Genomic DNA, 27,841 nt, shown 5'->3' with positions numbered 1-27,841 from the left:
TCTGTAGCTGCAACACTGTTTGGGATTAAGATTATTGTTGCACTCATGTGTATGTTGCATTTTACTGTTGCAGATGTTTATGGTTGAGGTCATTTTGATTTATTTTGTTGTTAAATCTACAGAAACGCATCATGTTCTGTAAGACAAAAATGTGTTTGTAGCTTTGCTGCCCTATAAGAACCGTATATTTGTCAAAAGTCAACTTTTCATGAGCTCCGAAAAATGGCCCTGTTTTCATCCTTGTTACAATGCATTCTTCAGTTAATCCCAGAGGTTTTTTAAATAGTTTTAGAAAGTGGAGTAAAAAGTAAAATATTTCATCTTAAGATGTAGTGTAGAAGTATAAAGTTGAATTAGATGGTAGTACTCAAGGAAAGTACAAGTAAGTCAAAGTACAATACTTAAGTAAATGTACTTGCTTGAGTAAATGTACTTGTAAATGTACTCCACCACAGCAGACCATGGTATAGGTCCCAGAAAAGACTGGTTGTTAAGTGGAGTCGAAGCTGTTGCTGCAGAAAAAGGAGCTGCGAATAGTTGAGATGAACTCGTGTTAAGGTTAAAACATTGAAAAATATAGATTAAATGCATAGCGAAGGCAAAGTGAGAGTACACAGCTACAGTTTGGTCCATACATTTTGGTTTATGACAAGATTACTGTTATTTTGCCTCTATGCACTAGTACATCTAATCAGAAATTATAAGATGACTATGGCCTTCAAGTGCAAAATCCTCCAACCATAAAGCCATGCAGTCTTTGTAGCCATTTTTATATCTCTTAAACTGCATCAGGGCTGTCCCTTGACACACATGCTCTACACACACGCACACACACACACACACACACAGCAAAGCTGTGTAAATGTCTCTGCCCCATGTACACCATAAACACATTTGCCATATATGCTGTGTGGTGTGTTATTTGCACTCCACTATTCTTAAGATATGTAGATTTAGCATGTTTCTAGGAAGCCTACAAACCTAGATATATTTATTAGTCTTATATTATTTTTATATTTGTATTTATATACGTTTATTAGTTACACCAATAAAACTACTTCAGTCTAACAGTCCTGCGATTAATCTTTGTGAAGTTTATTACGTTGTTGTTGTTGTTTGGATGTGTTGATTTAACTGAATATTTCTGTCAGTTACATACCTTGTTGCTTTTTGGATCCTATATAGATAATTGTCTTGCTCAGTCCTTGTAGTCAGTTTCCTGTGTTCAAATGTCTGCTCTTTAACAGAAAAATATGTGAAGTAAGAAGTTGTCTGTAGTTTTACTTCATTGTTACTATGATTATCCACACTAATGCTGCTGCTCTTATCACCCATGATGCCCTGTCTAGCAAATGTGTGTAGTAACTGAATTAACCAAGGAACGGGTGTGCTAATACAATCGCTTATAGATTTTGCTGACTTAAAAACCAAATCTTATTACCATATAATGATAATAACCCATTAACTTTGCGTTATCTGGACGCAAACTGATTGGTTATGGTAGCTAATGAAGTTTTGTTCACCTTAGCTACTGCAATGAGAATCTATCAAGTAATTTTCTTACGATAAACATTAAATAAATCTGGCTACAAAAAATACCTATGACTAGATTCGTGAAGTCATTTTATCAAATTACCCTTGAGTGTGCTTTGTAAACACTGAAAATGAATTGGGTTCATTGCAGGAACTATTCAGTGTTTGTATCAGTTGATCTACAACTCGCCTCACCCCCCCACGCATTCCCAGTGTTGCAACTCTCCTATTCAAATGCGCTGATCTCAATAAGGCCTTATATTCAGCATTATCCATTATGATATTGCCGTTAGTCTTAGCAGTCAGATGACACTGGACAGTTGACTCCACTGTTGTTGACTTTAGAGCTTGAGATGATAAAAATGTGTCTCACATAATGCTTTCAACTTCCCATATGATATGCTGCTTTTCCAGCTAGTTGCCAATGTATTTTAATGTACTGTATGTGAGCAGAGTCACATATAATAAGGTACGATGGAGCCACTGTTTGGGGCCTCACCATCTCTTCTTGTTTATTTGTGACACAGATCAACCAAATGAGGACATGAATCTTGGTGAGCAGACGTCCACATTACGACGACCCATTAAACACCATTTCTTTAGGGTAGGAAAAAGGTCCAGATAAATTCTTTAAATTTCTGTTTTTGTGCCACTGACAGTCTAAAGCCCAAAGATATTTAATTATAATGATATAAAACACAGAAAAACTGCAAATGTGTACATCTGAGATATTTAAACGATCAAATGCTCTTATCCTTGAAGTTTTTTTTGCCGATTTTATTACTTCCGTCAAGGAGGTTATGTTTTCGCCCCGTTCTGTTAGCTTGTTGGTTGGTTGGCCGCAAAAACTCCTGAAAGAATTTCCGTGAAACTTGGTGTAAGTATGGAACATGGGTCCCGATAGAACCCACTCAATTTTAGCATAGATCCCGGAATTTTATTATCACTTTCTTTAACATTGCAAAGTGTTTAGATTTTTGTGACATTTTCACAGATTTACCAAGGAATAATGCATAATCTAGATGAAAAAAAAAACATGTACATTTAGGGGACTGATTTTTATGAGTGTGTTCAATTTGGTGTGCGGATCAAAATAAAAAAAATTGCATTTAGTAGATTTAACTTTTCTTCATTGAGAATTATTCATGTTATGTTTCAGGTGAATGACCAAAATCATACAGACATTCATACACTATATAACATGACAGGCTGTTTTTTGACTTGCATTGCATGTGAAGTCTAAAGTAGTTTCTTGCACTTCCAAGGATTGGAAGACGTCTTGCTGAGGGCCCTGCCATGTTCTACATCATTTTCTTATGTCCATCTTTGTATTTTTCTCCAGTATTTTTTTGATTGGATAAATGGAGTTTGGTCAGTTGTACAACTTTGTGATGTTTAAAATTAGGAGAGGAAGTGGAAACAAATGGCCCACTCTTTCCTTGATAGAGGCACAGTTAAACGACACACAGTAACATGTTAACACAGCAGAACACATAGGGCTGGTGTTAAGCTGAGACCTGTTTGCCTGCTGAGAATTGTAGGCTACGGCACAAAACATTAAGTTACAGATCTTTTATGTTTTGTTATAATTTTTTTAATCATTATGAAACAGGCAGGACAAATATTGTGTGTGTGTGTGTGTGAACACGTGCAGGGTATGCATTGCCCCTCCGATGTGTTTCTTTTTTGTGTGACCACATTCTTTCAAAGAAAAGATGTTAATCATTTTTTTCCCTCTGTTTTTTTTCTGCTTCCAGACGTTTTGTCCCTGAGTCATGGCGGACAGGAGAGCGGAGAAGTCATGTGAAGAAGCCAGCAGATCGTTAGTCAGGCGGGAGTACGAGGCGGCGGTCAGCCACAGCACGGACGCCCTGGTGGTCCTTGTACCCCAAGCCCCATCCTCTAATGCCCCTGTCCCGCCGAGCCCTCCATCCCTTGTCGCCACCGGAACCCTCCGTAGCCGTGCCCTGCTCTATCGGATTGCTGCCTTCTTGCAGCTGGTGAGGACAGTTGCGGGAGCAAACATGAGTTAGCTAATTGGACAGTGTAGCGTAGAACTGATGTGAATGATGGATGCTGCAGTGTATTTTATGTGCAAAAATTATTTTTCAAAATAAACGTCAGCAGAGATATGTAGGGACAACTCATCCTGATTTCATACAAGCGACAACATTGGAACACATACATTTTCTCAATATCTGATACTTAAAGGGGCAGTAAGCGATCTTGGAGAAAGCTTGTCTCTCTCTTTGTTGTTGTTGTTGTTGATCATTTTACAGCATTGACTGAGCTTTGAACCCACCTCGGGTATGGGAGATCGATGCGCTAACCATTAAGCCAAAACCTCTGAGTTTTTTGCCACTATGTCTCTTAAGGTGTCGGGGAGTGACGTTTACAAACTCCACACAAGTGTTGTGAGGTGTCGTCTGCACCATTTTATTTGTTTTCAGTTTACCGAACTAGGGCTTCGCCGAAAAACCTAATTTTTTTCGGTGCACACAGAACTGCCAGCCAGCCACAAAACGGGTATTTCAAGTCGCTTACTGTCCCTTTAATTTTATGAAGCTGGAGCATGCTCATTAGGTCTATAACTATTTGGATAGAATTTTCTTTATTTGGCCTCTGTACACCACCAAAATGGAATTTAAATGAAACCATCTAAGTGCAATTAAAGTTTAGACTTTAATTCAAAGGTTTTTACAAAAAATATCAAATATAGATTTGCGTTTGCCAAAAGACGTTAAAAAAAGCCTACCCTGTTCTGAACAATATGCATTGATCAGATGAATACATTTGGCAACGTCCATGGGTTCCAGGCTTCAGGAAGTTACTGACAAAGAATTTCAATCCAAGTATCAAAAAAAAGATAACTTATATTTACTTATTTTGAGCCTCTGAAAACGGTATTTATGTATAAAAATGGTTGTCATTCCTACACAGATAATGCAACATCCAACCCCCTTGAAGTCTGCACTTCATTCGCATCTTGAGGGCTTTATTTTAAACCCATTGTGGTGGTGAACAGAGGCAAAATTATATCACTGTCCAAATATCTGTGGACCATTTTGCATGTCTTAAATTGTTCACTCCCACTAATATGCATTTGTTCAATGTTAATTTCAGCCTCAGTCACAGCTCTCAGGTTGACCCATTTACTCTAAAGAGGTTATTAACCCTTCAAATTTACACAGAATAAAATCAATGTTAACATTCAGCTGCTCACGTCACCAGCTACACACAAACACACTTTGAAACCTGATGGGTCAGTCTGTCTTCCTTGTCGTCTATAGAGAACAAACACCCTGCTTTTTAATGTGATAAGTTTTGCTTATAGCTCCATATGAATAACTTTCCAATAATGTAATATCCCATCTTTGTGTGAAGAAAAATCTATTCTTTTCACAACACACACGCACACGCACGCACACGCACCCTACCCCTCTTGTTTTATAGCTGACATTTGTTTTCCATTTTCCATTTTACAAGGTAATCACAGTTAGGCCAGTGTGCAGAATACATGTCTGTTTTTTTCTTTTGGTAGGGCTGGAGACCTTTATTTGAAAAATGTAACTATGAACTGTCTTATATCCCTAAATTAATGCATTACACTGAAATGACTTACGCTGATCATTGTAATTTAAATCCACTGTTATACTTCTAATCACTGGATAGATTAGCATGAAGAGAGAGGTTAGCAATTACATCAATAAACCCTACTTTTTTACCTCCATAGCACTGTTATGTTATCTTCCCAAAAACACCAAAATTACTACCCTAAGATTATGGAAACTACCCTGGTCCTGTAATGATTGTCTGGGGGACTTCATCGTGAGGCAAAGATAGCTATTTCTGGAACTTATGTGAAGCGTTGACCCTCAAATGTCACTTTTTTATTGAATTTTCTCCTGCCAACAGAAAAACTATGATGAAGCAGATGAAGACTGCAAACATGGTGAGTAGCAATTTGAATTTGAACAATCTGCTGAAACTGTTATGTCTTTTTTTTTGTGCCTACTGGTAGACGTAGTGTAGGAAGGAGTTGGGCAATACGTTTTAAAATACTGTGGTCTCTCTGTAGTTGAAGAAATCTTAAATTTGGACTCATTTACTTAAAAGAATCCAAGCAGTTTGTTTTCGATCTATTGGGTGACTGTCATTGCTTCAAGTCAGTGTTGAAAGACAGGTGAAGTGAAGAAATGCTTTGGTCAGTAATTTGCCACTGTTGGAAAGGAAAGGAAGGACAAGGGACATGTCTAGGGTTGAAGATTATGCCCCATTGACATAGTTTGCAAAAGCGCGGTAAGCAAGCTATAACAGGCTGCAGACTGCTTAGTAGAATGGGGAGTGATACAATATTTTGACTTTAAGCATGAATAACATTGATACAACTTGACAAAAATAAAATTTCACAATTTCATGAAACAATAATAAACTGCACTCGCTCATTCATCTTCTTGAAAAATGAATGACCTGAGTAACTTCTCTCCTTCCTTGTTTCCTCTGTGTTCTTTGTCCTGTCTTAGTCCTGGTAGAAGAGATTGCCAGGGGAGATGGTTCGCTACAGGTCAGCTTGCGCTCCATGCTGTTGGATGGCAGCCTGCGGGAGGTGGCCAGCATCCTCTCTAAAGCCTTGTATGGAGAGCATATGGTATGATTGAGGAACAGCGTATACAATATATATATACACTGCCTACATGTTGTAGGCGACTGCAGTTAATGTTATAGCACACTGCATATAAGGCTTGCATATTAATATTTCCCTTCCTAGGGTGACCTGAGATCCTCCAGCAATATTAAATATAACTACAATGTGCTAAGATAGTCTGCTGTATCCTTTGTAGTAGGTCACCAGGCATTAAAATGTGTTTGCGAAGCCACACAGGGAGAAAACAAATTGCTGATCAAAAAACAACTGTATCCAGGTTCACCCAGATAGTTTATGTACCACCTTCAGTATTGATAAGAAGATCCAACTTATTTTTGGAGAGATTTTCTGCATTAAAAAGGGACACAGAGGTAAATGTCTAAGATGTCGTGCCCTGCCTATATCAGTGTTAGTTATTGGATGTTACCACACACAGAAGGTTACTTTTTATAAGTCTGGCCTTTTTCCATTTTTTCTCCTCTCTGACTTCTGCCTCCCTTTGCTTTTCCTAACCACTCTCCACATACATCAACACACTTTTTTTTCCCAAGGTGCCTCCTACAGCTCCACTCTTCTCATGTCTGCAACCACTTCCTGACCACTGCAGCACGCATGCACGCACACTTTATTTAGAGCTTGGCCCCAAGGTCATACAACATTTTTATGCAAGTGTGGACAATTCTGTAGGTCTCTCTTAGAGACAAACAAACAATATGTGGACACAGCTCGAGCTGATTGTCTTTCCCCTTCTCACTTCCAACCTCCATTTGTTGAGCTAGTCATGAATGTGCTTAATAGCAGAAATCAGACCTTTTTACTATGATTTGAAAAAGAGTACTAGAGAAGCTCTGTTGGGATCACTGCAGTAAGAAGGAAGGTTTGAAATTATTTAAAAGTCGTCCCTCTTGGAAAATTAGTGTTGCTTATATAATATCCAAAAGTGCACTAATTGTTGTATTTTGTTGTAATGAAGATCTTTCTTTTCCTCCTTTCATAGAACGGCATTGTTGCAAAGGACCTCTCCAGATTAAAAATGCTACTTTCAGAAATAGAGGTAAGTGTCTGTGACTGTTGACCTTTGTCTCCTGCCCTACTTTGTTCCTGTCTTTTGGTGGTGGGTTTGATAGGTAAATGCTTGCAAACGAGTCATTAAAATGACTAATGTCCTGATTCCAACACTGACTTAATTATTTTGTGCTCCTCTGCCTAGTTTGTAGCTGTTGTGGATTTATTTCTCATTCGCATGTAATAAGTCCAGTGCTCCAACCATTTGTATGTTGTATAAGTTAGCAGTTGACTTAATAATAATAATCTTTCTGCACCCACCCCATCTCTGTCTCTTCTCAGGCTATAAATAGGGACATGGCTCCAGAATACACAGATGACCAGGAGGAAGGTGAGCAAATGTGAAGAATGAGTTGATTTCAATACTTGACTCAACTTGCAAAAACAGGAATGACAGTGTGCTTGATACCCCAAAAAAATCATATGTATTTCAGTGCAGTAGTTCATATTTATGTTTAGAAAGTATTTACTCAGCCAGTTGGCAGCCTGGGAACATTCTACCTACATTAGCAGTAGGCTGAAGCCTCTCATGATGTTTTGAGAGGCTTTGGCTCACTGTCGTATTGACCACTTGACTGTTTGTATTGACAGAGGTTCAAGATGGCTGGCAGTTCCGGCCTCCTCCCCGAGGAGTCACCAGCAGTGAGGAGTACACCCTCTGTAAAAGGTAATGCAAACTGCACAGAGGCATGAGTGATGAAGAACTTATTTCTAGCCAAGGATATTTTGGTAGAAAATTAATATGCCATATTGGCTGTTCTAGATTGTGTGACAGACAGGCGATTGACACTGAAAGCGCCTTTATTATGCTAAATTATGCTTAAATGCATTGTGCTAGAATACATTGTGGATATTTATGTTGATGGATAACATCAAATCTGTTGAACTGTTTGGTTCTTAGCTCTTGGTCTTAGTCATAGCACCACTCAGAATGCTGTTTGCCTTTGCTCTAGGTACTTGGAGCAGGGCCTGTGTCGGTATGGGGCCCAGTGTACGTCAGCCCACTCGCAGGAGGAGCTGATGGAGTGGCAGAAACGCTATGCGTCACGCCTCATCCGCCTCAAACAGCAGCAGGAGAGCAAACACTTCACCGAAAACTACATGGAGACCCTGATAGAGAAGTGGATGAACTCCCTCTCCCCAGAGAAAGTGGTGAGCGGTTTTGTGTGCGCTGCAAAATACCTGAAATACTGTGACGGTTTTCATTTCCTAGTAGGGCCACCCAAACAGATTTAAATATGATGCTGCATTGTGTTTTATTAAAAGGTTCTCCAAACTTTTTAGAACCCCCTCACCTTGTAAATCTAGCTGGGGCAATACCAAATCCAATTCAATTATTTAGTGAACACATAATTTGCAGTGTTTAACTTAAACTTAAATGTGATCCCTATCATTTAGCTTTGTTATAGTCCATTTTCCACTTGCTGTATAACTTTAATAAATGAAGCACTAGACTTCATCCCTGTGAGGGTGGTCTCAAAGGGGCAAGAATCATACAGTTTCATTGGGGCAACATTGATGGAGACAGGTCCATAAGCCTTTATTAACACTTGTTTTTTTGTTTCCTTTCTAGCTAAGTGACTTTTTAGAGGGAGTGAATGTAGAAACCAGCTCCAGCCTCTCTCTTACTGTCACCACCAAAAAATCCTCCCACTCCTGGACCTTCTCCTTGTTCTGCAAGGTAGGTTGAAGTGTATTCAAATGTCTGAGCAGATCTTGTCTCAGTAGGACACAGACGACATATTTCCACTACAAACCCGACAGTGTCAATTGGATCGTTAAAGTAAACATCTTTTTATTATGTCAATGTTCTTATCACTTCACACTCTCTCGCTTTTACTAGCCTGCGAGAAAGCTGCACCGCATCGCCCTGCTGTATGATGCCCACCGACCACATTTCTTCATCACAGGCGTGTCAGCTGGGGAGCGGCTCCAAGCTGCCCCCAATGCCTGCCAAGAGTGGACTCCAGGAGAGCAAACAGCATGTATGTGAACATTTTGTGACCAATGACAAGATTTTCTTTGGGGGGGGTTTCACATTTTTTCTATCATACATCGCCCTTTCTTTTATCTTCAACTTAACTTTAGACCTTTGAAAACTGAGTGAGAAACTTAATTTTAGGCAATCTGTCTGAGATTCCAGCCATATTATATTGGTCCCCCTGAGATAAATTACTGTATGTAGTAATATTTATGTAGTAATTTGTTCCTCCCTCTGACACTGCACCCATTAACCAAAAGCAAGCGCAGCTCGGACTGCTTTGTGTGTAGGCATCCTAGAATGTGTAGGCAAGATGACAAAGATCACATGACATGTGCTTAACATGGTTTGTTCATGCAGTTTTTGGGACTGGATAAACTGAGTAGGTTTTGGGATTCTGTTTTGCGCTGGACAGACTTACCATGGACATATTTTGTTCTGTTCAGAGTAACTAAAGATCCGAGTCAAGATTGTAAAATATCTTTAGTGATATAAATTTAATTTACAGGATATTTAAATCTGTTAATTGTGACTTTCCAGATGTTGCCTTTTTACTGATGTATTAGCCCCATCTTACATTTGTCTATGGTTTTTAAATTAAAATTTTATTTCAGTTGCAGACAAGTATAATTTACAAATCATGTTGTTCCATTTGCACTAATGTGAAAGTTATCCGTCTTTGGTTTTGTCTGCGAGTGAATTGGATGTTTAAAATAATCTTCCCTGTTCCGACAGTGGCAGCAGACAATGGCCTGGACAACTGTCTCTACAAGGTAGCAGTGAGCTTCAGCACAGAGATCTTCGGTACCTTCCGACAGACTGTTGTGTTCGACTTCGGCTCAGAACCTGTGCTGATGCAGAGGATCATGGTGGATGCTGCCTCTATTGAAGGTATGTTTAAGCAAGGCGATTGTCTAAAAGCCTTTGACAAGAAAATGTATATAAAACTATGAACAAAAGTAACGTCAGTAAGGCATCTATTATAGTGTCTATCTAAAACAGTTTTACATTGTTGTCAATGTATAGATTGTTTGTAATCATGTTTGGGTAGGTGTGCTTTTTGCATGTAGTTTTTGTAGTACTTTGAGTTTTTAATGTTTTGAAAATATTCTTAATTTAAGTGTCGATGAAAATAAGGAGTTACATCAAATAATGCTTTTATCTGTTGTTTCTTTGCAGACCTTGAACATTTGATGGCAGCCAGGCAACAGCTTCTGATAACTGCAAAGCGCTGGGACTCTTCTTGTAAGACCATCGTCGAATTCACTCCCAATGAGACAATGGCTGACCTCGAGCGCAGCCTCCTCTCTCGCTATCAGATCCCTCTGTCGGCCGACCAGCTCTTCACCCAGTCAGTCCTGGACAAGACTCTGACCAAAGACAACTACCAGGCCCGGCTGCATGACCTGCTCTACATAGAGGAGATTGCGCAGTATAAGGAAGTTAGCAAGTGAGTTTTGATGGTTGCTTCACACTAAGCCAATAAGACATATAAAAATATATATTCAGAAATTTATTGCTGAAAGCTCATTGCAAATCTTATTCTGGGTCATTATACCAGCTTATCCCAGAGCTTTCCACCAGAGCTTTTAAAACTGGAATGTAATTTAGCATTTGTCCAATTTGAACTGTCAAGAAAAACAGTCTGACTTGTCTGCATAATGGGCCTCTTGTCTTGTCAGTACTCAAACCACAAAAAAAGTAAACAGTCCTCTCAAGAACATCATTTAAACACACTGAACATTTGTTGATAGGTTTGATGCAGTTTTGTATGTGTTTAATTATTGATTATTTGTCATCTAGTTAGTCTGACTATTCAGACTAACTAGTCATTGTTGTAATACATGTACCAATATGCACCATGTCTGTGGCTGTTTGGTGTAAATGTCTGGTGTTACAAAATGTAAACGCACCACAAGGTGTCAGGCTCGATCTTCATTGTGAATTTGCTCTGTGAGAGTGTATCTCACTCACAGCTTGATGCACAGTGCCAGCGCCGTTTATGTCAGAGTTGATTTCATGTAGGTAGGTGAGGAAAATAGTGTCTTGATTTTTGCCTAATTTTAAAATTCCTTTCCTCCGGCTCCACTAGATTAAATTAGTGTGGCGCTGATTGCAAGTGAAACAATGACTTCCTAATCCCACATCCCCCATCTATGAAATAAGCACAGTGGACCCCACCCCCCAGCACTATAAATACCAAATTGTTTTGGTCTTCATTTGATATTGCTAAGGAATTAGATAATCGATCTCTTATGTTCTTACTTACATTATAAAATGATCTTTTAATCTACTGCACGTCCAATGTGCATATGAATAATTTCTCAGCATGTTAAACCATCCATGTTCTGCCAGGTTCTAAAACGTTTCATGACTGATTCAGCAGGAGAGTGGATTCCTGGAAGCGTACTCCAGACTTTTAAAATGAAACCTGTAACTGAAGCCACAACCTTAAAGTATTTCTATTACAATAACTCTCAGACAAGATTTATTTCTTGCTTGCTGAACGCAACATCCGTGTTGTTAGTCAAAAAGCACCAGGTGAGCACGGAGTGAGTCATTGAAAACCAACAGTGCCCCAGTGTCTGTTTTCGTCTTAATGTTGCACTCCCTGAGAGAGCAACCCGAAATTTGATGCAAACTACGACAAGAAAACAAAAGTCCATTTGATCGTTTATCTCTGGTTTGCAAAAAAAGAAACGTGGTAACTATGTCAGACAATAATGACAATATTGCTCCCTGTTTCATCATTTCAGATGCAGCAGAGACCAGAGAGGCAAACATAAACAATCTAGTGTGAAGTTAAATTTAGCACTAAATATGTTTATGAATAAGCTTTGTTCCCATGGTTGTTTTTATGTTTTATTAAAGTAATTTGACTGCTTTTATTCCCCTCACTGACTAAAAAAAATAGTTGTTAAAGAAGTTATTTTTCATGATTTGCTTTCAAATGTATGTTTGACTATAGACCCTGTGAAAAAAGTAAAGGAAGGACTCAGCTGTGCCTCAGTGCTAAGGGAGATATTGGACAATTGGTTCTAGTTCATTAATAAAAATATTATAATTGCTATTATTTATTGCAATCTTATAAATTAATAATAGAGGTCAGCTAAAACATAACCAAATGTCTGTGATTGTCCCCCCAGGTTTAACATCAAAGTGAACCTCCAGCTGGTTAACAGCTTTATGCTGACCGGCATTTCCGTTGGAGCCAAGTATGCCCAGAACGGACAGCTCTTTGCACGCTTCAAACTCACTGAAACACTTTCCGAGGTAACTGGATTGGTTGCATTGGCAGTTGCAGTCCGCACTTGCCACACTGGTTTCTCCAAATCTTAAACACCAATTCCCCTGTATCTGAACATTAAATAGTCAGCTAGCTATTTCTCCTGAGCAATGTTGTTTTTTTTTTCTTATCCCAGGACACACTGGCTGGTCGGCTAGTGATGACCAAGGTACATTCAGTCCTTGTGCTGCCCTTGGCCCGTGAGGGGTTCAGCAGTCATCCGCCTCCTGGGGTCAAAGAGCGTGTTTACGAGGCGGTGATCGAGGAGAAGACCAAGGAATACATCTTCCTAAGGATCTGCAAAGACTGCTGTGTTGAGCTGGGGCTACTGCCAGACAGAGAATTACAGGTATTGGCGGCACCTTGATGCGTCTTTGTCCTGGTGTCCAGCTCACTTTTTGCTAAGATGTTATGGCATTGGAAAACTTAAAGGTTTAAAGGCTTAAAGTAACAGGACAGAATAAGGCAATCTTTCCAGGTAAACTTGTGTGCTTGTGTGTCTGTTGACTGCAATGTTTTGTCTCAAGGTCTCTGGTTCGGGGAAATCTCCCTTTATTAAATGACACTAGCTTCAGGAGCCTCAGTTTGATATTTTTCTCCCCTCCAGCCGTCGGTAAAGGAAACAATGCTCCGCGTTATCAAAACAACCTTCTGATCACTGGGAGCATTATCTTCTTATACTTATGCATGCACTGCCCCTGCATCCTTTTGTGCAGCTATTTAATTTCCCTATCTCTCCTGTGGGTTCTTACAATATTTGACACATCCTTGACGTTTCAAGAAGTTTCTCTCTCTCGCAAATCTCAGACGTTCCTGCTCTTCTCATCGTTGTTTATTTCACTCTTTTTCTGTCTTTTTTTCTCTGTTTCCCTCCTCACCGTGTTACTTTTTGCTTTATTACCCTGCATGCCGGCATAGCCAGGAGCAGGGTAATGATGCCACAATTGCCTGTGTGTATGTTAGTACACAGATTTTCAACAAAAGTTGTGGGATTATTTCTTGGGTGGGTATCCCCAGATGATAAACTTGGCACTGATTGGTCGGGGCGTGAAGTAGCCCAGTGAAGCAAATGGTTGCTTCATTTTAGAGCTGCTTTGTCCTCTTTGCCTCGCTGTTGATCTCTCCTCTTCTTTCTATGTGCGCCGGTGTCAAGTTAAAAATCCATATAGTTTTTACTATCCTTTGCAGGCAGAATTCAGCAGGTCAGTTATACCTGCCCTCTTGTACAGCTGGTGCACATGATAACGTACTGCGTGCATGTTCACAGGGTATTATTACAATAATGCCCTGTGAAAATCAACTTTTTCTGATTGAGTAATATACTATGCGTGCAGGGTATGCATCACCCCTCCAATACTTTTTATCTAATCTGTCATTTATTCTTTTTATCCTTCTGTCATTGCATTCTTTACAATATAGCTGTTCAGGGCCTTTGTCTTTTCTTTATATAACTCAGCCCTAAAGCAGTGGAAGAAAAATCTTACTGTGTACATACACCTGGTTTAGGCCAAGGGATTAAATAGAAATGGAGAGTATAAATGGAGAGAATAAAGACCAGGGGAACTTGGATGCAGTTAAGAGTTCAAATATTAATTTGGAAGGGGTGTAAATACATCCAGCTCTTGTGAGGCTGGACTGGAAAATATTTTTAAGTACTTGCACTTTTTAATCTATAAACAAATTTAATTTGTACCTTCCATGTATTAGATTAATTATTTTTGATAGGATTAAGATGATTTGTTTGGACTCAATAAATTATGAAAGACTACCATGACCAAGTTTGAAACCAGAAAGTAATCATTCTTGTTTCATTCAGAATACGTTATACTATGTGGCTTATAGCATAAAAAACTTGGTTTATGATGAATATAGATGCATGGTTAGATGTTTTGGACCGACTGTTTTGTAAGCTCTTTGTGTTTCCTCTGTCAGGTGGAGCTCCAGTTTCAGCTGAACAGACTGCCACTCTGTGAGATGCACTATGCCCTGGATCGCATCAAAGATAACACCATTCTTTTCCCTGACATTGGCCTTGTCCCCACTATCCCCTGGAGCCCAAACAGGTGTGTATTGCAGACACACACACACACACACACACACACACACACACACACACACACACTCGACTGTTTCAGACTAATGTAGAAATTAATTTTATTTAAGGCGGCCACCAGTATTTAATTTACTGGTACAAAATATACTTTGGGTTATTTGTACAATGACAAACAGGATGGTTTGGTTCTACAATAATATGTTTTTTTCGCATCCTGTGGGCACACGGGAGTCAAAGAAAATTTATATTAATTTTGCACTCATGGCAGACTCTTTCATGTCATGTAAACATTTTGCAGACGGACAATATTGATTGGCAGATGGCATATATTTAATGAAGGCTACAACTTCAATTTATATGATTTCAAAAGTATGCAAAGATGTGCACACACAGCATGTACACACATTTGTGTCAAGTAAATACTGCTAATCCTCTATTATACATAAACTCCTCTAATACCTGCACATCATATTAGCTGGACAAATACGCTCACAGTGGGGGGCCACCACATCAATTTGAGAGTCACCTGAATATCCCTCGCCTTGCTGACTTGGTGGTCAGTCTGGAATGCTTGCAGCTCCTTGCAGCTTTAGATATCTCTCTGAAGTTGGAAGGTGAGGGGAGCGAGGCAGTAATCTTTATTGACTAGAGCCAAATTTAAATATAATCTGCTGGGATTTTTTCCGACTGCTGCTTTATCTATGCTCCAGAATATGATTGATGTAGACTTTTGTTTTAATTAGAACTTGGATAAGTGAGGGTGTTTCATTAAATATGGGCCAAGGCGTGTATTTAGCTGAAGTTTAATTTCACAGTTGCTCCAAGTGGTGGTGCAATAAGGCTGTCCAAGATATAAGGTTTTATTTTTTTTATATAAACTCAAACATGCACTTGAAATATAAAGTGTCCCGACGTATACTTTGTGGTTCAAAGCACTACATAAGTGAAATAAAAAATAAAAAACCCCAAACTCTTCTAAATAGCATTGAATAACTATGCTGTCCAGTCCTCTCTACATCCCTTACATCTCAGAAGGCAATTTGCAGTTTTTCCTTACAAAAACATGTGGAACTAGATTATTAATCTTTACATGCCATTTTGTGCTATGATTTAAAGTCTTACTTACAATGGCCACCAATTGGCCCCAGTGCAATTAAATCCTTCGATTTGACCCTTATTGTTTATACAGTTACTGCACACAGTAATTGAGTATTAAGATTTACTAATTAGTCATGTCAGAGTGAAGGTGGAAAATGGGAATTTGTAACTTCTTTTTTTTGTCCTTTCTTAATTTGGAGTAAATTAATCTTGAGTAGAGGTTTATTTGTTGGTCTTAACCCTGATTGCATTTCAGGTGAAAATATATCACATAACAGTACCCCTTGATCTTATCAATCCATCTATTTTATAAACACACACACACACACACACACACACACACACACACACACACACACACACTCACACTCAAACACACACACACTCAAACACACTCGAACACTCTCGAACACTGCAGTATCAGCCCCCCAACTATGTCTCAGTTTGAGCTCAATCAATTGGTGTGGGTGGATTCACAGCTTTAGAGGATGCAGCCTTTGTAATGAGGACGGTGATACAAGGAGACAAACACGCGCTACATGCAAAAATAACTCACACGTGCATCCCTCCCTTCTACCCATATGTATTGTTTGTACACAAACACAAACCGCTGTGTATTAGTTAATATGGACTGCACCCCTTTGTCCGCTAAGTGCTGCTACTTCTTTTTTTTTTGTCGTGGCACAGTCTTATTTGTCACGTGGAGTTTGCGTGTGGGCATACATTTCCTGTCACTCTCTGAAAGAACTTGTCTTTTATTTTAAATTAATTTTTCTCTTTCCCACTAAAGTTAATTAAATTACCGGACTGTTTCTGTGTCTCTCTCATGTATAAAAGCTATAATTTATCTATGAAGCAATGTTTTACCTAAATGCATGAAAATGGAAAATAAATTCTGTCAGTTCATTAAAAGTTGGTCTTTAAATCCCCTAACACTTTCCCCATACTCCATCAACCCTCAGGCAGTGGGACGAGCAGCTGGACCCCCGTCTGAATGCCAAACAGAAAGAGGCCATACTGGCCATCACCACACCCGTTACTGTCCCCCTACCCCCGATCCTCATCATTGGGCCCTACGGCACCGGCAAGACGTTCACCCTGGCACAGGCTGTCAAACACATCCTCCGCCAGGACCACAGCAGGTTGGTGCATGTTTTGTTTTTATTGTTTTTGGTTTCAAGATATATTGAATAATTTTTGACCTCTGTTCTAATCTTGCATGGAAATTTGCTAGACCCATCTGGTTTAATCTAGTGGTGGTGTGGTGTGGTAGTCTTATTATTACGGTTGGGCTGATGTATATCTTACAGGAATGTAGCTCAAAGCAAATCTATTAGCACAGTCAAATACAACAACCCTGGACAAATTCTGCCATCATGAAGTTTATGATGCTCAGTTTTTAGCTAATGATTTAACTTTATGGTAATTTTTTGGTTTTCTATCATGAGCCATTTCCATTTTTATAACATCCTTCATGGGCCAACTAGATTATTGAACACATATATCACACTAATCCCTCTAATATGATGCCTGGAACTGCTTCAGCTTCAGATGGCAAGGGAGGTCAGTCAAAGGGCGTGATGGAGGTGGCTGGGGATGTGTAGCCGCGTCAGTTTTAGCTCCAGGCCAGTAACAGCCTTGGGTTTGACATTCAAAGTTAAGACAATGCTGAGCTGCAAAGTGTGGAAGTTTGTGCGTGTGAGCATCATTTGGATTCATTTGTGTCATTTGTGGTCAGTGAACATGGATAGTTTGGTTGTGAAAACATTTCCTAGACTAGAGTGGGTGTTCATGCAAACTATGATCTGATCAATCAAGTTGTCACATTTTTATTTTTATTTGTTTTATATTTTCTTCCACTGGCATTTTTCATCATTAGTGAGCTCCCTCACTGTGTGCAGATACCCACTGGAATTTTTTTGCATTTTCTTTTGTTAGAAGCAGAGCAATGTTGCACAAGCACATACATGTTTCCCATGAAAAATGGATGCAATACCTTGGACAGTGTCCCCTGACAGAAGCTTTTTGTTTTTTTAATAAGGGAGAGAGAGATGTGTATATGTAATGTCAAAGAAAAATGGCCTTGGAAAATGTGTAGCAATGTAATATTCATGCATCATTTCACTCAGAGTACATTTAGTATTCTATGTTAAGGATGAATTATACATATTTTAAAAGCTAAGACAAGGGGGAGTGACCCCTCTGGACTTGAGCTGCCTACTCATCAAACTGTTAAGATGGTGAAGAAGGGTACCCAGTGTGTGTTCTCACAGATTATACAGGTCAAATGCTCAAAGCTTTCTCTTGAGTGTCGCTGTGGTGTTTCACCAACCTCTAAATGTGTGACTATGAAAGACAGTTTTACACAGCTTTCAATTTAAATAAGTGAACAAAACTGGCTTTACTGTCCCTCTAACATTATAATTGCTGTTGGGCTTTAAAGTGATGTCAAACAATTCTGTTTTCTTTCCCGCAAATAGTTTATGTTCCGTGGTTTTGGGATGATTGGCCTTCCCTCAAACATGCTTTGTCTTTTAGGATGCTGTCACTGTTAATTAAAAAAAAAAATTCAAAGCCCTGAAATATTGCTTCATATTATATCAGTTACAAATTAAAGGGAACCAGCCTATAAAGGCAGGTAAAATAGTCAAATAAAGACAGAACTGTTCACACATGCCACAAGTGGCACTTTTAATTAAGTTGATAGTTACGTTCCTTGTTCCGTGGGTTTTGACATCTCTGCCACTTTTATTAATATTATTGCATGTATGACATTGTTTGTCTCTGGCCTCTACAGGGTCTTGATCTGCACCCACTCCAACAGTGCAGCCGACCTTTACATCAAGGACTATCTTCATCCTTACGTTGAAGCAGGCAATCCGCATGCCAGACCTCTCAGGTAAGGGCGCACACTTGTCAACTTAACAGTTAAGGGCTAAACACATGCTCCATTGTGAATGTGTATGGACATTGTATTATAGATTTTTTTTAAAAATGTCCCTGAAGGAGCTGTTATTAAGACCACCGGGTTTGACTTTAACTTTTTGAGGCAAGTAATTTAGACAAGTAAATTTTCCTTCCTTTGTCCGGAAACAAAAGTCACTTGTCCAGGTAAAAATTACTGTAATTTACTCTTTTTCATTTTGTTGTCGAAAGCTTCCAAACTGTGTTAACACAATCATTAACTCCTTCAGTATAGCCAAGGGGACCATATGGGCAATCAAATGGCTTGTTTCACATGAGTGGCTATGCTGATTTCAATGGGTTCCAGTGAATTCCTCCATAATCACTCTTGCAAACGCCTCTCTCAGCTCCTCATGCCTGCTTTAGGATGAGTGGACTTACTCAAGAATAAAGAGCCAGTATGACAATTTAGGGGCCGACTGTGGAAAGGGACTGACCAACATCCTAAGAAGATAATCTTTAAGGTGTTTCCTTCCTGGCTGACCGTGATGGTCAGTTTGCTGCCGACCCGGGCTGTTCACAGAATATTATGTTCAGCCATTCATATCTATCTCTAAAAGAAAGAAGAATCAGTTCTGTCCAAACTTTTTCACTTACTCATTTTGAACATTTTTGACACAAATATCGTGGTGGATTGAAGGAAATTAGCAATGGGTGTGAGAAAAAAATAGTACTTGATGTTCAGTTCATTCATGTTTTAGTTGAGCTGATACCCACGAAAGGCCTAAAAAGGAGACAAATAACAGACTACCAAGTCGTTTCCTCCCTAGTTGTAGAGCTCTCTCCTAATCCTTGCCTTTGCATCTCTTCCTCTCCAGGGTATACTTCAGGAACCGCTGGGTGAAGACGGTCAACCCAGTGGTCCAGCAGTACTGTCTCATCTCCAACACACACATCACTTTCCAAATGCCCACAAGGGAGGACATCCTCAGGCACCGTGTGGTGGTGGTCACCCTCAGCACCTCCCAGTACCTCTGCCAGCTTGACTTGGATCCTGGTGAGTCATAAGATTAGATATGTAGTCATCCATAGGATAGTAAGGCTGCTTAGCGATGGTTGTTGTAGATAGCCTCAACCTCAGCAGCTTTCATGTTCTTCGAAAACCTGGAACTTGAGGATACAAAGAACTCCTAAGAATGGTTTAGGTATGGCAGGTTTACTAGTTGCAGGTGGTTCTACAAATGTCTGCAATGTAGGGATAAGGATAATTGCAAAAACATTTTGCAGCGTTCAGATCATATTTGAAGATTAAGCACATGCAAACAAGGCTTGTCATAGGAGAAAATCAGACACACAGAATACATCAATGGCCAGACAAATTTAAACTTTTGTAAAGTCTAATATTAAAGTCCAGTGCAACAATCTGTAACTACAGCAAATTTGGCAGATTATGAGCTTTAATTGTTGTTTCTGTGTCAACTCAGGAGGGTGTCTTAGTTTTGGACCCGTTATGAGGTCGAGTAAATGTTGGAAGCACCAATACAATGACAGTAAAATAACATGTTTAAATATTAGACATCGAACCGAGTCAGTGCACAATCCAAATGTGACAACTTGAAGCAAGATAATATTTACAGTAGGGCTATAACATTGTATTGTAATACAAAGGTCATAATTATATGCAGATGTAGCTTGATGCATTCGGTTTCCTGTTTTTTTTGGTCATCCCCAATGACTCTGATACCTGGTGTTGGCTGGGACCCACCATTTAGGGTCAAACACATGTAATTTGGTTAAAAGACAGAAAACAAACCAATTTGTCAGTGTATGCTAATAACCGTCTCTAATGTGTCAGCTTTGTCTGTTGCTGGGGAACACCACCTGCTCGTAATGTATTTTACATCATTAACCCTCCGCCCGTTTCATCTCTACCATTCTCCTGGTGTTCAACGGTGATGAAAATCGGCAGGAAATGAGGCTATTGGGAGCCAGCGAGTCTACTAAGTACCAATAACAAATCTCCCATCTCAAACACAGCGGTGCCCCCAAAAGATTGTTGCGCCGCTAATTATTTTATTTTTGGGTTTTCGATTTTCATTGCCTTTTTGGCCTAGATATGTGATCTAGCTCGAAAACTGTACATGCTTGGGTTTCATTTCTGTGAATTCATTTTTTTTACACCTGAGTGAGCACAGTGAACAGCAGGGTTGCTTCTCGGCAACTCTTGTCTCTCAGATTAAATTCCGAATCCATTCTCTAATCTGTAGCTCCATTATGATGTAATTTTCCTTTATAGTTCAGCGTAGGATCAACGCTAAGCCTACAATGTAGTCCACACATGTGTCCCACGCGGTTGTGAGCATTTGTACTCGTGCGCTGGTGTGTCGTATGTTGATCTGCAATTACACCACCAAATGCTAGTTGGTGTTAGGGTTTCAATGCCAATGTGCACTTTAAACAATGCACACCAGACTACGGTTGCTCGGCTATGCCCTAGTATACATTGTCCTTGAGTTCTAGCACTAATACCACTTTTTAAAAAACTATTATGTGACTTGATGAGGCAACATTAGGCTACTGAGGTTTTTAGGGACAGCAAATGTCATCACGTCAAACACTGATCGACTCACTTCTCTGGCTTTGTTGCCTTGTTATATTTATATTAACATATATATTAACTCTTCCGGACTATAACTGGCGGTGGAGCCATGTTACAATGGTGTAGTTCGTTTAGAGCCTAACATCAATTTTGAACGTTTGATGATTTTATTTACGCTACAATAATCAGCTGTGTTCATTTGTGAGGAATAAGTATCATTATGTATCTTAAACCTGTTTGACCCAGATCTTATTTTCACTAATAATCCATAAATCCAATCCCTGCGGCCCTCTACTGGATGGTCACAGGACAGATATAGGCACAAGGAAATTTGAATTTGAGAAAATAAACCACTCTGGAAAAAAAATACTGTAAATTAATCAATTTGAAGCTACAGGATTATAGTATTTTTTACTTTTTAGCAGACATGCACTAGGGCTCAGGTAAATATTGATCTGTTTGGAGGCAACTGGACTTTGCAGCCTGATAAAAACTATAACTCGTACTGTTGTCCAGGGGCGGGGAACCTTTTTTTCTAAATGATTGAACATGTATATCACACTAACCTCTCCAATGAAATTAGCACATCTAATTGCTGTCAAGATAATTTTTTTGTATTTGAGTTGCTTTACTTGTTTTCATGAATTGCCTTATGGGCTGGATTACACTGTCTCACGGGCTGCATCTCTCAACCTTTACTGTCATCAAAAGGGAATGTTGTTATTTAAAATTAATTTACTGTAAAACCTAATGGGTTCACAGCAACTGAAAAACATCAGAGAACAATGTAAGAAATTGTGTTACCGTCAGGGTTAGGGAATCAATTTGACAAAGCTTTCGGGCTTGGTTTTTCCCACTTGTTTAATGTGATAGTTAACTGCATTGACCATTTCAAGCTACATTGTGGAAAGGGTAGAAAGAGTCTGCTAGGGAGAATATAAGGGTATGTGAGGTGAAGGGGTTGCTATTAATTGTTAACAGTGATCCCACCCATCAAATCACTTCTGCAACACTGTGCCTCTAATCTCTTTCACCTCTGCTTTATTATCCTCTCCTTCTTCCTCTTACCGCTGTTTTGTCCAAATTCAAACACCATTATTAGTCCAGTGACAGATAGCAGCCATAGAAATGCAATTTGGATCTGTTGTTTAGAGAAAGGTTCCCCGAGGCTGGCTGCTGTGTCCCAGATGAAACATTAAACCCTGTATTCCTTCATGTCTGCCTGTTTGTCAGCTGGGTGCTCATAAAGACTGTGTCCGCCTCACTCCTAATCTCTACTTCCCTGCCTCGGGAAACATTCCCATTTGTAATGACCCATGTACATCATTTGTGAGCGTTATTTGGCCCCTACGTGTTCATGTGGATCGAAGTAAAAGAGCAAGTAGGCAGGATGCAGCAGGGTTCCTTTTGACTGCAATTCATATGAGAGGTCAACAAAAGTGCCTGACCTCAATAATTAACAATGTGATACAAGGAGTAGAACATTTACACGAGGGCTCCTTGGCTGCATTGGTGAGCAAGACAGGGAAATAATAAAAAGCTCAAAGCAAACATTAATAGCACTGTGTGAAATGATGCTCCTGTCAGCATTTCTTTGCCCTCATCACAGTGAATCACTTGGCTGTTCATTCATTTATGTGCAATGTCGCGAGATTGCTCAAGTGCATGATTTGAAGTTTATGCCTGTTATCCCGACTTCACTCGTGCATAATTGCATGCCTATTACACTGTGCCTTTGCAATAAGTGACCTTTGTGACATCGAGCTGCCTTTACCATCGAACAACTCATTAGCGCAAATTGATCATTAGATCATCGAAAAGGATGGAATTTAACCGTCTTCAGTCTTTTTCGAGAGACATTTTTCCCCCCAGTCTGTGCATGCACATTTTGTTTTGGTTCATCACTCAGAAGAGGCTTTTCTCACTTCAGAAGCTCTAATAGATAAACACAGACATGCACATTATGCAATTATGTACACAGACATTTGGGCCAGTGCTACAATGTGCGGGCACCAGCCTGTGCTTCAATGATTTGTACACTGTTGAGAGAGAGAACACTGTTTTGAGCTTTATAGTTGGGCAGAAATCAATACATTCATACATTTGTTCAAAGGCTGATACTATAGAGTGAATGTTGCCTCAAATCAAATTGTCCCACCTCCTTTTTTTTTTTTTTCTGCAAGCCCATGTTTCTGCATTTTGACAGTCACAGAATGACCCTCGCATTTCATATTTGCATACATTTTCCTGTGGAAATGGAGTTCGGGCTTCAGAGGCTGTTTTCTGGTTGTTATTCAGTCTCTCTCTTCCCTGCTCCCTGCTCCATCACTCATTTGCAATGCTGTTTCATCCCCTCCCTTCATACTGCTGAGCACCATTTGAGCTTTTTAAATCAGGGTTAGACTACTGTTCCATCCCTTTCAAAACGTCCACAAAATCCTACCTTTGGTTTGCAGGGCTGGTTAAAAGAGAGATTGGAAAAAGGGGACTGAGGGTAGTACATTGCAGTTGCAGCTTTTTATTTTTTTCTGGGGAACACAATTATTATAATAATAATCTGCCAGTGTAGCGGTAATAAAAATGTTCACATTACTAGGTCTGGTTATAGCTGATTCTCTGGGCTATCATTCGATTTTATTCATTTTGAAACAGCAATGTTTTATGTATGAATCTGTTAATACTTGTGTTACTGTAGTATTTTAACACTGAATGACAGGTTACAGGTGAAACAGCTTTTATCAAGTTTGACCTACCGAAATGCCCCCAAATCTTTCCTGTACAAAACCTGAAAGCACTATTATTGCAGCGATTATAAGTTTTGATAAATGGAAAGTTCTACAGCCTCTGATACTAGGTTCTTTGTGGGTTTTGGTAAATAACAAATGTGGTCATATCTGCTAGAAGGATAACCACTCGAGCAATATCAAATCTGTTGAATTGTTATAGATAAATATAGAAACTACTTATAAACTCCAATCTTTTTAAGGCATTAATAAGACCTGCATTGTTGTAAATTTTGAGAGGGGCTGCGCTTAACAAATTTAGGTTTGTATTTGTGGGGATCCAGGATCCATTTACAGAATTTCAGGGATCAAATTTAAATTTGGCCGGCACTTTTGGTTCATGTTTGTAAAATCAAATTTGACTGAAAATGGAGAGAGGGTTGTCATATTTGGATACTTAATTGTGATCAAGCTTGTATTTTGGAAAGAGCCACCGTTATATACTGAGCATATATTTACTTAAAGTTATATTAAGTAAGTTGAGGTTGGTGTCCCATTTGTGTTTGCAGGGTTTTTCAGTCATATCCTGCTGGATGAAGCGGCCCAGGCCATGGAGTGTGAAACCATCATGCCTTTTGCTCTAGCAAGCAAGAACACCCGCATTGTGCTGGCTGGGGACCATATGCAGGTACAGTACAGAGTAAACAGAGTCTCCAGCGAAAAAGAAAAAAAGTTCCACATTTATTTGCTTCTTTACTAATCACCAGATGATGCAAATGCAAATTATCATGTCTTGGGTTTATTGTCTCAGATGTGTCAACTTTTCTTGTTATTCCAAAAATAAACCACAATAAAATCGTTGATCGAGGTATGCAACAAAGCAGGAGAAAGTCGCCCCATTTGTGCTTTGCTAAGGATTAGACTCCACTCTTGCTTCAAGCACAAGAGAACAGACAGCAGCCACTGTAGCACCGTGGTTCTGGAGACCACTTCAGCCAAAGATAACACCTATAAACTCACGTCACTCAAGCTTTCTAAGCCAACAAGACGCATTTAAAACCATATTCCCCTCTGGTTTTTAGACAGTGCTCAGGATTACCAGTAAGCAGTGGATGGAGTTGAGGAGAGTCTGAGAATCTGCTGTGCAGTAATTGCTTTAATTACATTAAGCAAAGAAAAACAGATTTGAAATACAATGTCCACCCCTTTATCTTTTTCTTCTCCTCTTTCCAATTCCATGTCTCACACTTTTCATCATGAAAGGATGTTGCCCTTAATATTTCTCAATCTGCTATTTGCTTCCACAACAGAAGTTTCAAAGAGTGGAAGAGGCAGCTGAATTGTCAATGACAAATCTATTGATCATTCGCTTTTGTTATTGACATTGCAGGCCTCATTAAACTAGCTGACCCTCTCATTGACTTTGAATTGAGTGTTAAGCTTCGGATAAATTGCTGTCTTTTACTTGGCAGCAGTCAAAAGGAAAATGATTCTACGTGTGTGTGTAGGTGTGTGATTTTTGTAAATTTGTAACCTCATTTGAATCAAAACGCACTGGGAAGATGGCCAAAAGTCATGGTCCCTACTGTTAAACTAAAGCACACTGAAATAGTTTCAACTATTTCAAGTAAATTGATTTGTGCTTGATTTATTCAGTCAGAAATAAGAGAAATATGATTTGCCATATTATGTTCTGGGTAGTGCATAATATACTAAGAAAAAAATGGAATTTAGAACAGTTTGAAACTGCTGACAAATACATAAATCCATTTTTTGACGCTTATCTGGGGTCAGGTTGCGGTGACAGGTGGTCGAGCAAAGTAGTGCAGACTTCCCTCTCCCCAGCAACGTTTTCCATCTCCTCCAGTGGATCTTGTGGTGTTCCCAGGCCAGAGGGGATATACAATCACTCCACAGAGTTCTGGGTCTACCCTGCAAGTTTCCTCCCAGTTGGACATGTCTGGAAGACCTACAATGGAAGCGCATAGTAGACAGCCGAGGCCGTATATTTAACTTTAAACACTGCGACCAGTAGACACCAGATGGGATAGCTTGCAGGTCACACACAACTTGACACTGATTTCTTAGAACTGTTATTTTCAAAATACAAAACTGAAACTCATAGTTGAATAGAAAGGAATAATGTGAGCGATTGGTCAAGTGCTTCTTACGTCCTTTGAAACTAACTTTGCCTTCTGTCTTTTCCTCCCTGCTTCTCTCTTTTTCTCCATTCCCTTTTTGTTGATTTGCAGCTCAGCCCATTTGTGTACAGCGAGTTTGCACGGGAGCGGAACCTGCACGTGTCGCTGCTGGATCGACTGTATGAGCACTACCCCAGGGAATTCCCCTGTCGCATCCTCCTGTGCGAGAACTACCGCTCCCATGAAGCTATCATCAAGTAGGTGTGAGCCCCCAAACACTGCCTTGTGTTGAAGCCGTGGAGGAGAGATGAGATACTTGAGAGAGGATACAGTGTGGTGGGAGGAAGGGGTGGCAAACACCCAAATATACAAAAATGTTAAAAAGTAACGTCACTCACCGATCAAGTCTTATACTATTCTACAAATCCACGATTCTTCAACAATAATAATCCTGTTACATCGTAAATGGTCCAGGCGAATAAAATCCAGTAGCAGCCAAGAGCAGCATTCATTTTATTTTGGGAATGTTTTTTGATAGATGTTTTTGACCAATTCTACAGGAACTTCAATGAGTTATTGCAGTGTACTGCGTGGTCACATTGAATTGTGCTATAACAAAAGTACAGCACTCAAAACTAGACTGGCACTCAGTAGAGTGCATACCCCACCAAGGCCAAACAGTCCTCTAATGAAACCACATTCAAGCCCACTAGATTTTTATTTGGATCCACACTAAATTGAGGCATATTTATGGGACTGATATCTATGAACATGTGCATTTATCAAATCAAAATCCATAAATTATACCCCGGTAAATCTGTGAAATTTGCTCCAAAAAAACCTATCATGGCGTGCTATAATTTGATATGTGATCGAAAAATTCCTGGATCTGCACCTTTGTCCGGGGCTGCATCAAAATTTAATGGGTTCTTCTTGGGTGAAAACATTAGCTCCTTGGTGGAGGTTAAAAAAAATAGCAAATAGAAATGTTTTGGTTTGGTTTAGAAGTTTACATGATTTCTGGTTGGACACACTTTGTAACCATACTCATTCTTTGTCTTTACATATAATTCAGTTTTTATGGGACGCAGCACGTGTTTACCCGAAACCCCCCAGGTCTCGACAGGTTTATCACATGCTTTGTGAGCAAGTACTGGTCATTCATACAGAAATTCCCTTCGGACTTTGGTCAAGAGCCCCTCAACTATGTCAGGCGATGATACAAGGAAATGTGTATTAAAGGACGTGCAGGATATAGATTTGCCTTAAGCGCAAACATAATCATTTACAGTTCCTCGCTCTTAATCCTTACTCTTCTTCTCTTCCTACAGCTACACATCAGAGTTGTTTTATGATGGGAAGTTAATGGCAAGTGGAAAGCAGCCCTCCCATAAGGACTTCTATCCTCTGACCTTCTTCACAGCCAGAGGAGAAGATGTCCAGGAGAAGAACAGCACTGCCTACTACAACAACGCTGAGGTATGGGTTTGACGAATATTGAAAACTTTCACTCACTCACTCACTCACTCACTCACTCACTCACTCACTCACTCACTCACTCACTCACTCACTCACACACACACACACACACACACACACACACACACACACACACACACACACACACACACACACACACACACACACACACACAGCTTGTCAATGTAGCCTGTTATAGTTGTGAATGTTATTTGTGAAAACCACAGGATCTCAGCAGTTTCAGAAATATTCAAATCAGCCAATCATGCACCTAAAACCATGACACTACCAAGTCACTGAGATCATCCTGTTCTCTCTCACATTCTAATGATGT

At 39.6% G+C, this 27,841-nt stretch overlaps 1 protein-coding gene across 4 annotated transcripts in view; it reads left to right on the top strand.

Annotated features, from left to right (window-relative positions):
* helz (helicase with zinc finger) overlaps positions 1 to 27,841 on the top strand; it is a 48,640-nt gene that overhangs the window by 5,072 nt on the left and 15,727 nt on the right. For 2 of the 4 annotated variants that reach the window (XM_047333759.1, XM_047333756.1), the window contains exons 2-22: positions 2,061 to 2,137; positions 3,291 to 3,533; positions 5,449 to 5,485; positions 6,057 to 6,181; positions 7,176 to 7,232; positions 7,526 to 7,574; positions 7,835 to 7,910; positions 8,197 to 8,395; positions 8,817 to 8,924; positions 9,087 to 9,228; positions 9,960 to 10,115; positions 10,404 to 10,674; positions 12,371 to 12,497; positions 12,647 to 12,859; positions 14,443 to 14,573; positions 16,624 to 16,803; positions 18,459 to 18,560; positions 19,444 to 19,622; positions 24,457 to 24,575; positions 26,140 to 26,285; positions 27,360 to 27,507. In XM_047333759.1, coding sequence (XP_047189715.1) covers positions 3,309 to 3,533; positions 5,449 to 5,485; positions 6,057 to 6,181; positions 7,176 to 7,232; positions 7,526 to 7,574; positions 7,835 to 7,910; positions 8,197 to 8,395; positions 8,817 to 8,924; positions 9,087 to 9,228; positions 9,960 to 10,115; positions 10,404 to 10,674; positions 12,371 to 12,497; positions 12,647 to 12,859; positions 14,443 to 14,573; positions 16,624 to 16,803; positions 18,459 to 18,560; positions 19,444 to 19,622; positions 24,457 to 24,575; positions 26,140 to 26,285; positions 27,360 to 27,507 — 2,790 coding nt within the window. In that variant the 5' untranslated portion in view covers positions 2,061 to 2,137; positions 3,291 to 3,308. Of the gene's footprint in view, positions 1 to 2,060; positions 2,138 to 3,290; positions 3,534 to 5,448; positions 5,486 to 6,056; positions 6,182 to 7,175; positions 7,233 to 7,525; positions 7,575 to 7,834; positions 7,911 to 8,196; positions 8,396 to 8,816; positions 8,925 to 9,086; positions 9,229 to 9,959; positions 10,116 to 10,403; positions 10,675 to 12,370; positions 12,498 to 12,646; positions 12,860 to 14,442; positions 14,574 to 16,623; positions 16,804 to 18,458; positions 18,561 to 19,443; positions 19,623 to 24,456; positions 24,576 to 26,139; positions 26,286 to 27,359; positions 27,508 to 27,841 lie in introns of those variants that run through there. The other 2 variants (XM_047333758.1, XM_047333757.1) reach the window with 2 other exon arrangements.

This window comes from Scophthalmus maximus, chromosome 8 (genome assembly GCF_022379125.1).
Source record: "Scophthalmus maximus strain ysfricsl-2021 chromosome 8, ASM2237912v1, whole genome shotgun sequence".
Classification (NCBI taxonomy): domain Eukaryota; kingdom Metazoa; phylum Chordata; class Actinopteri; order Pleuronectiformes; family Scophthalmidae; genus Scophthalmus; species Scophthalmus maximus.
Note: the sequence above shows the minus strand (reverse complement) of the source record. Positions and strands in the feature narration are given on the sequence as shown.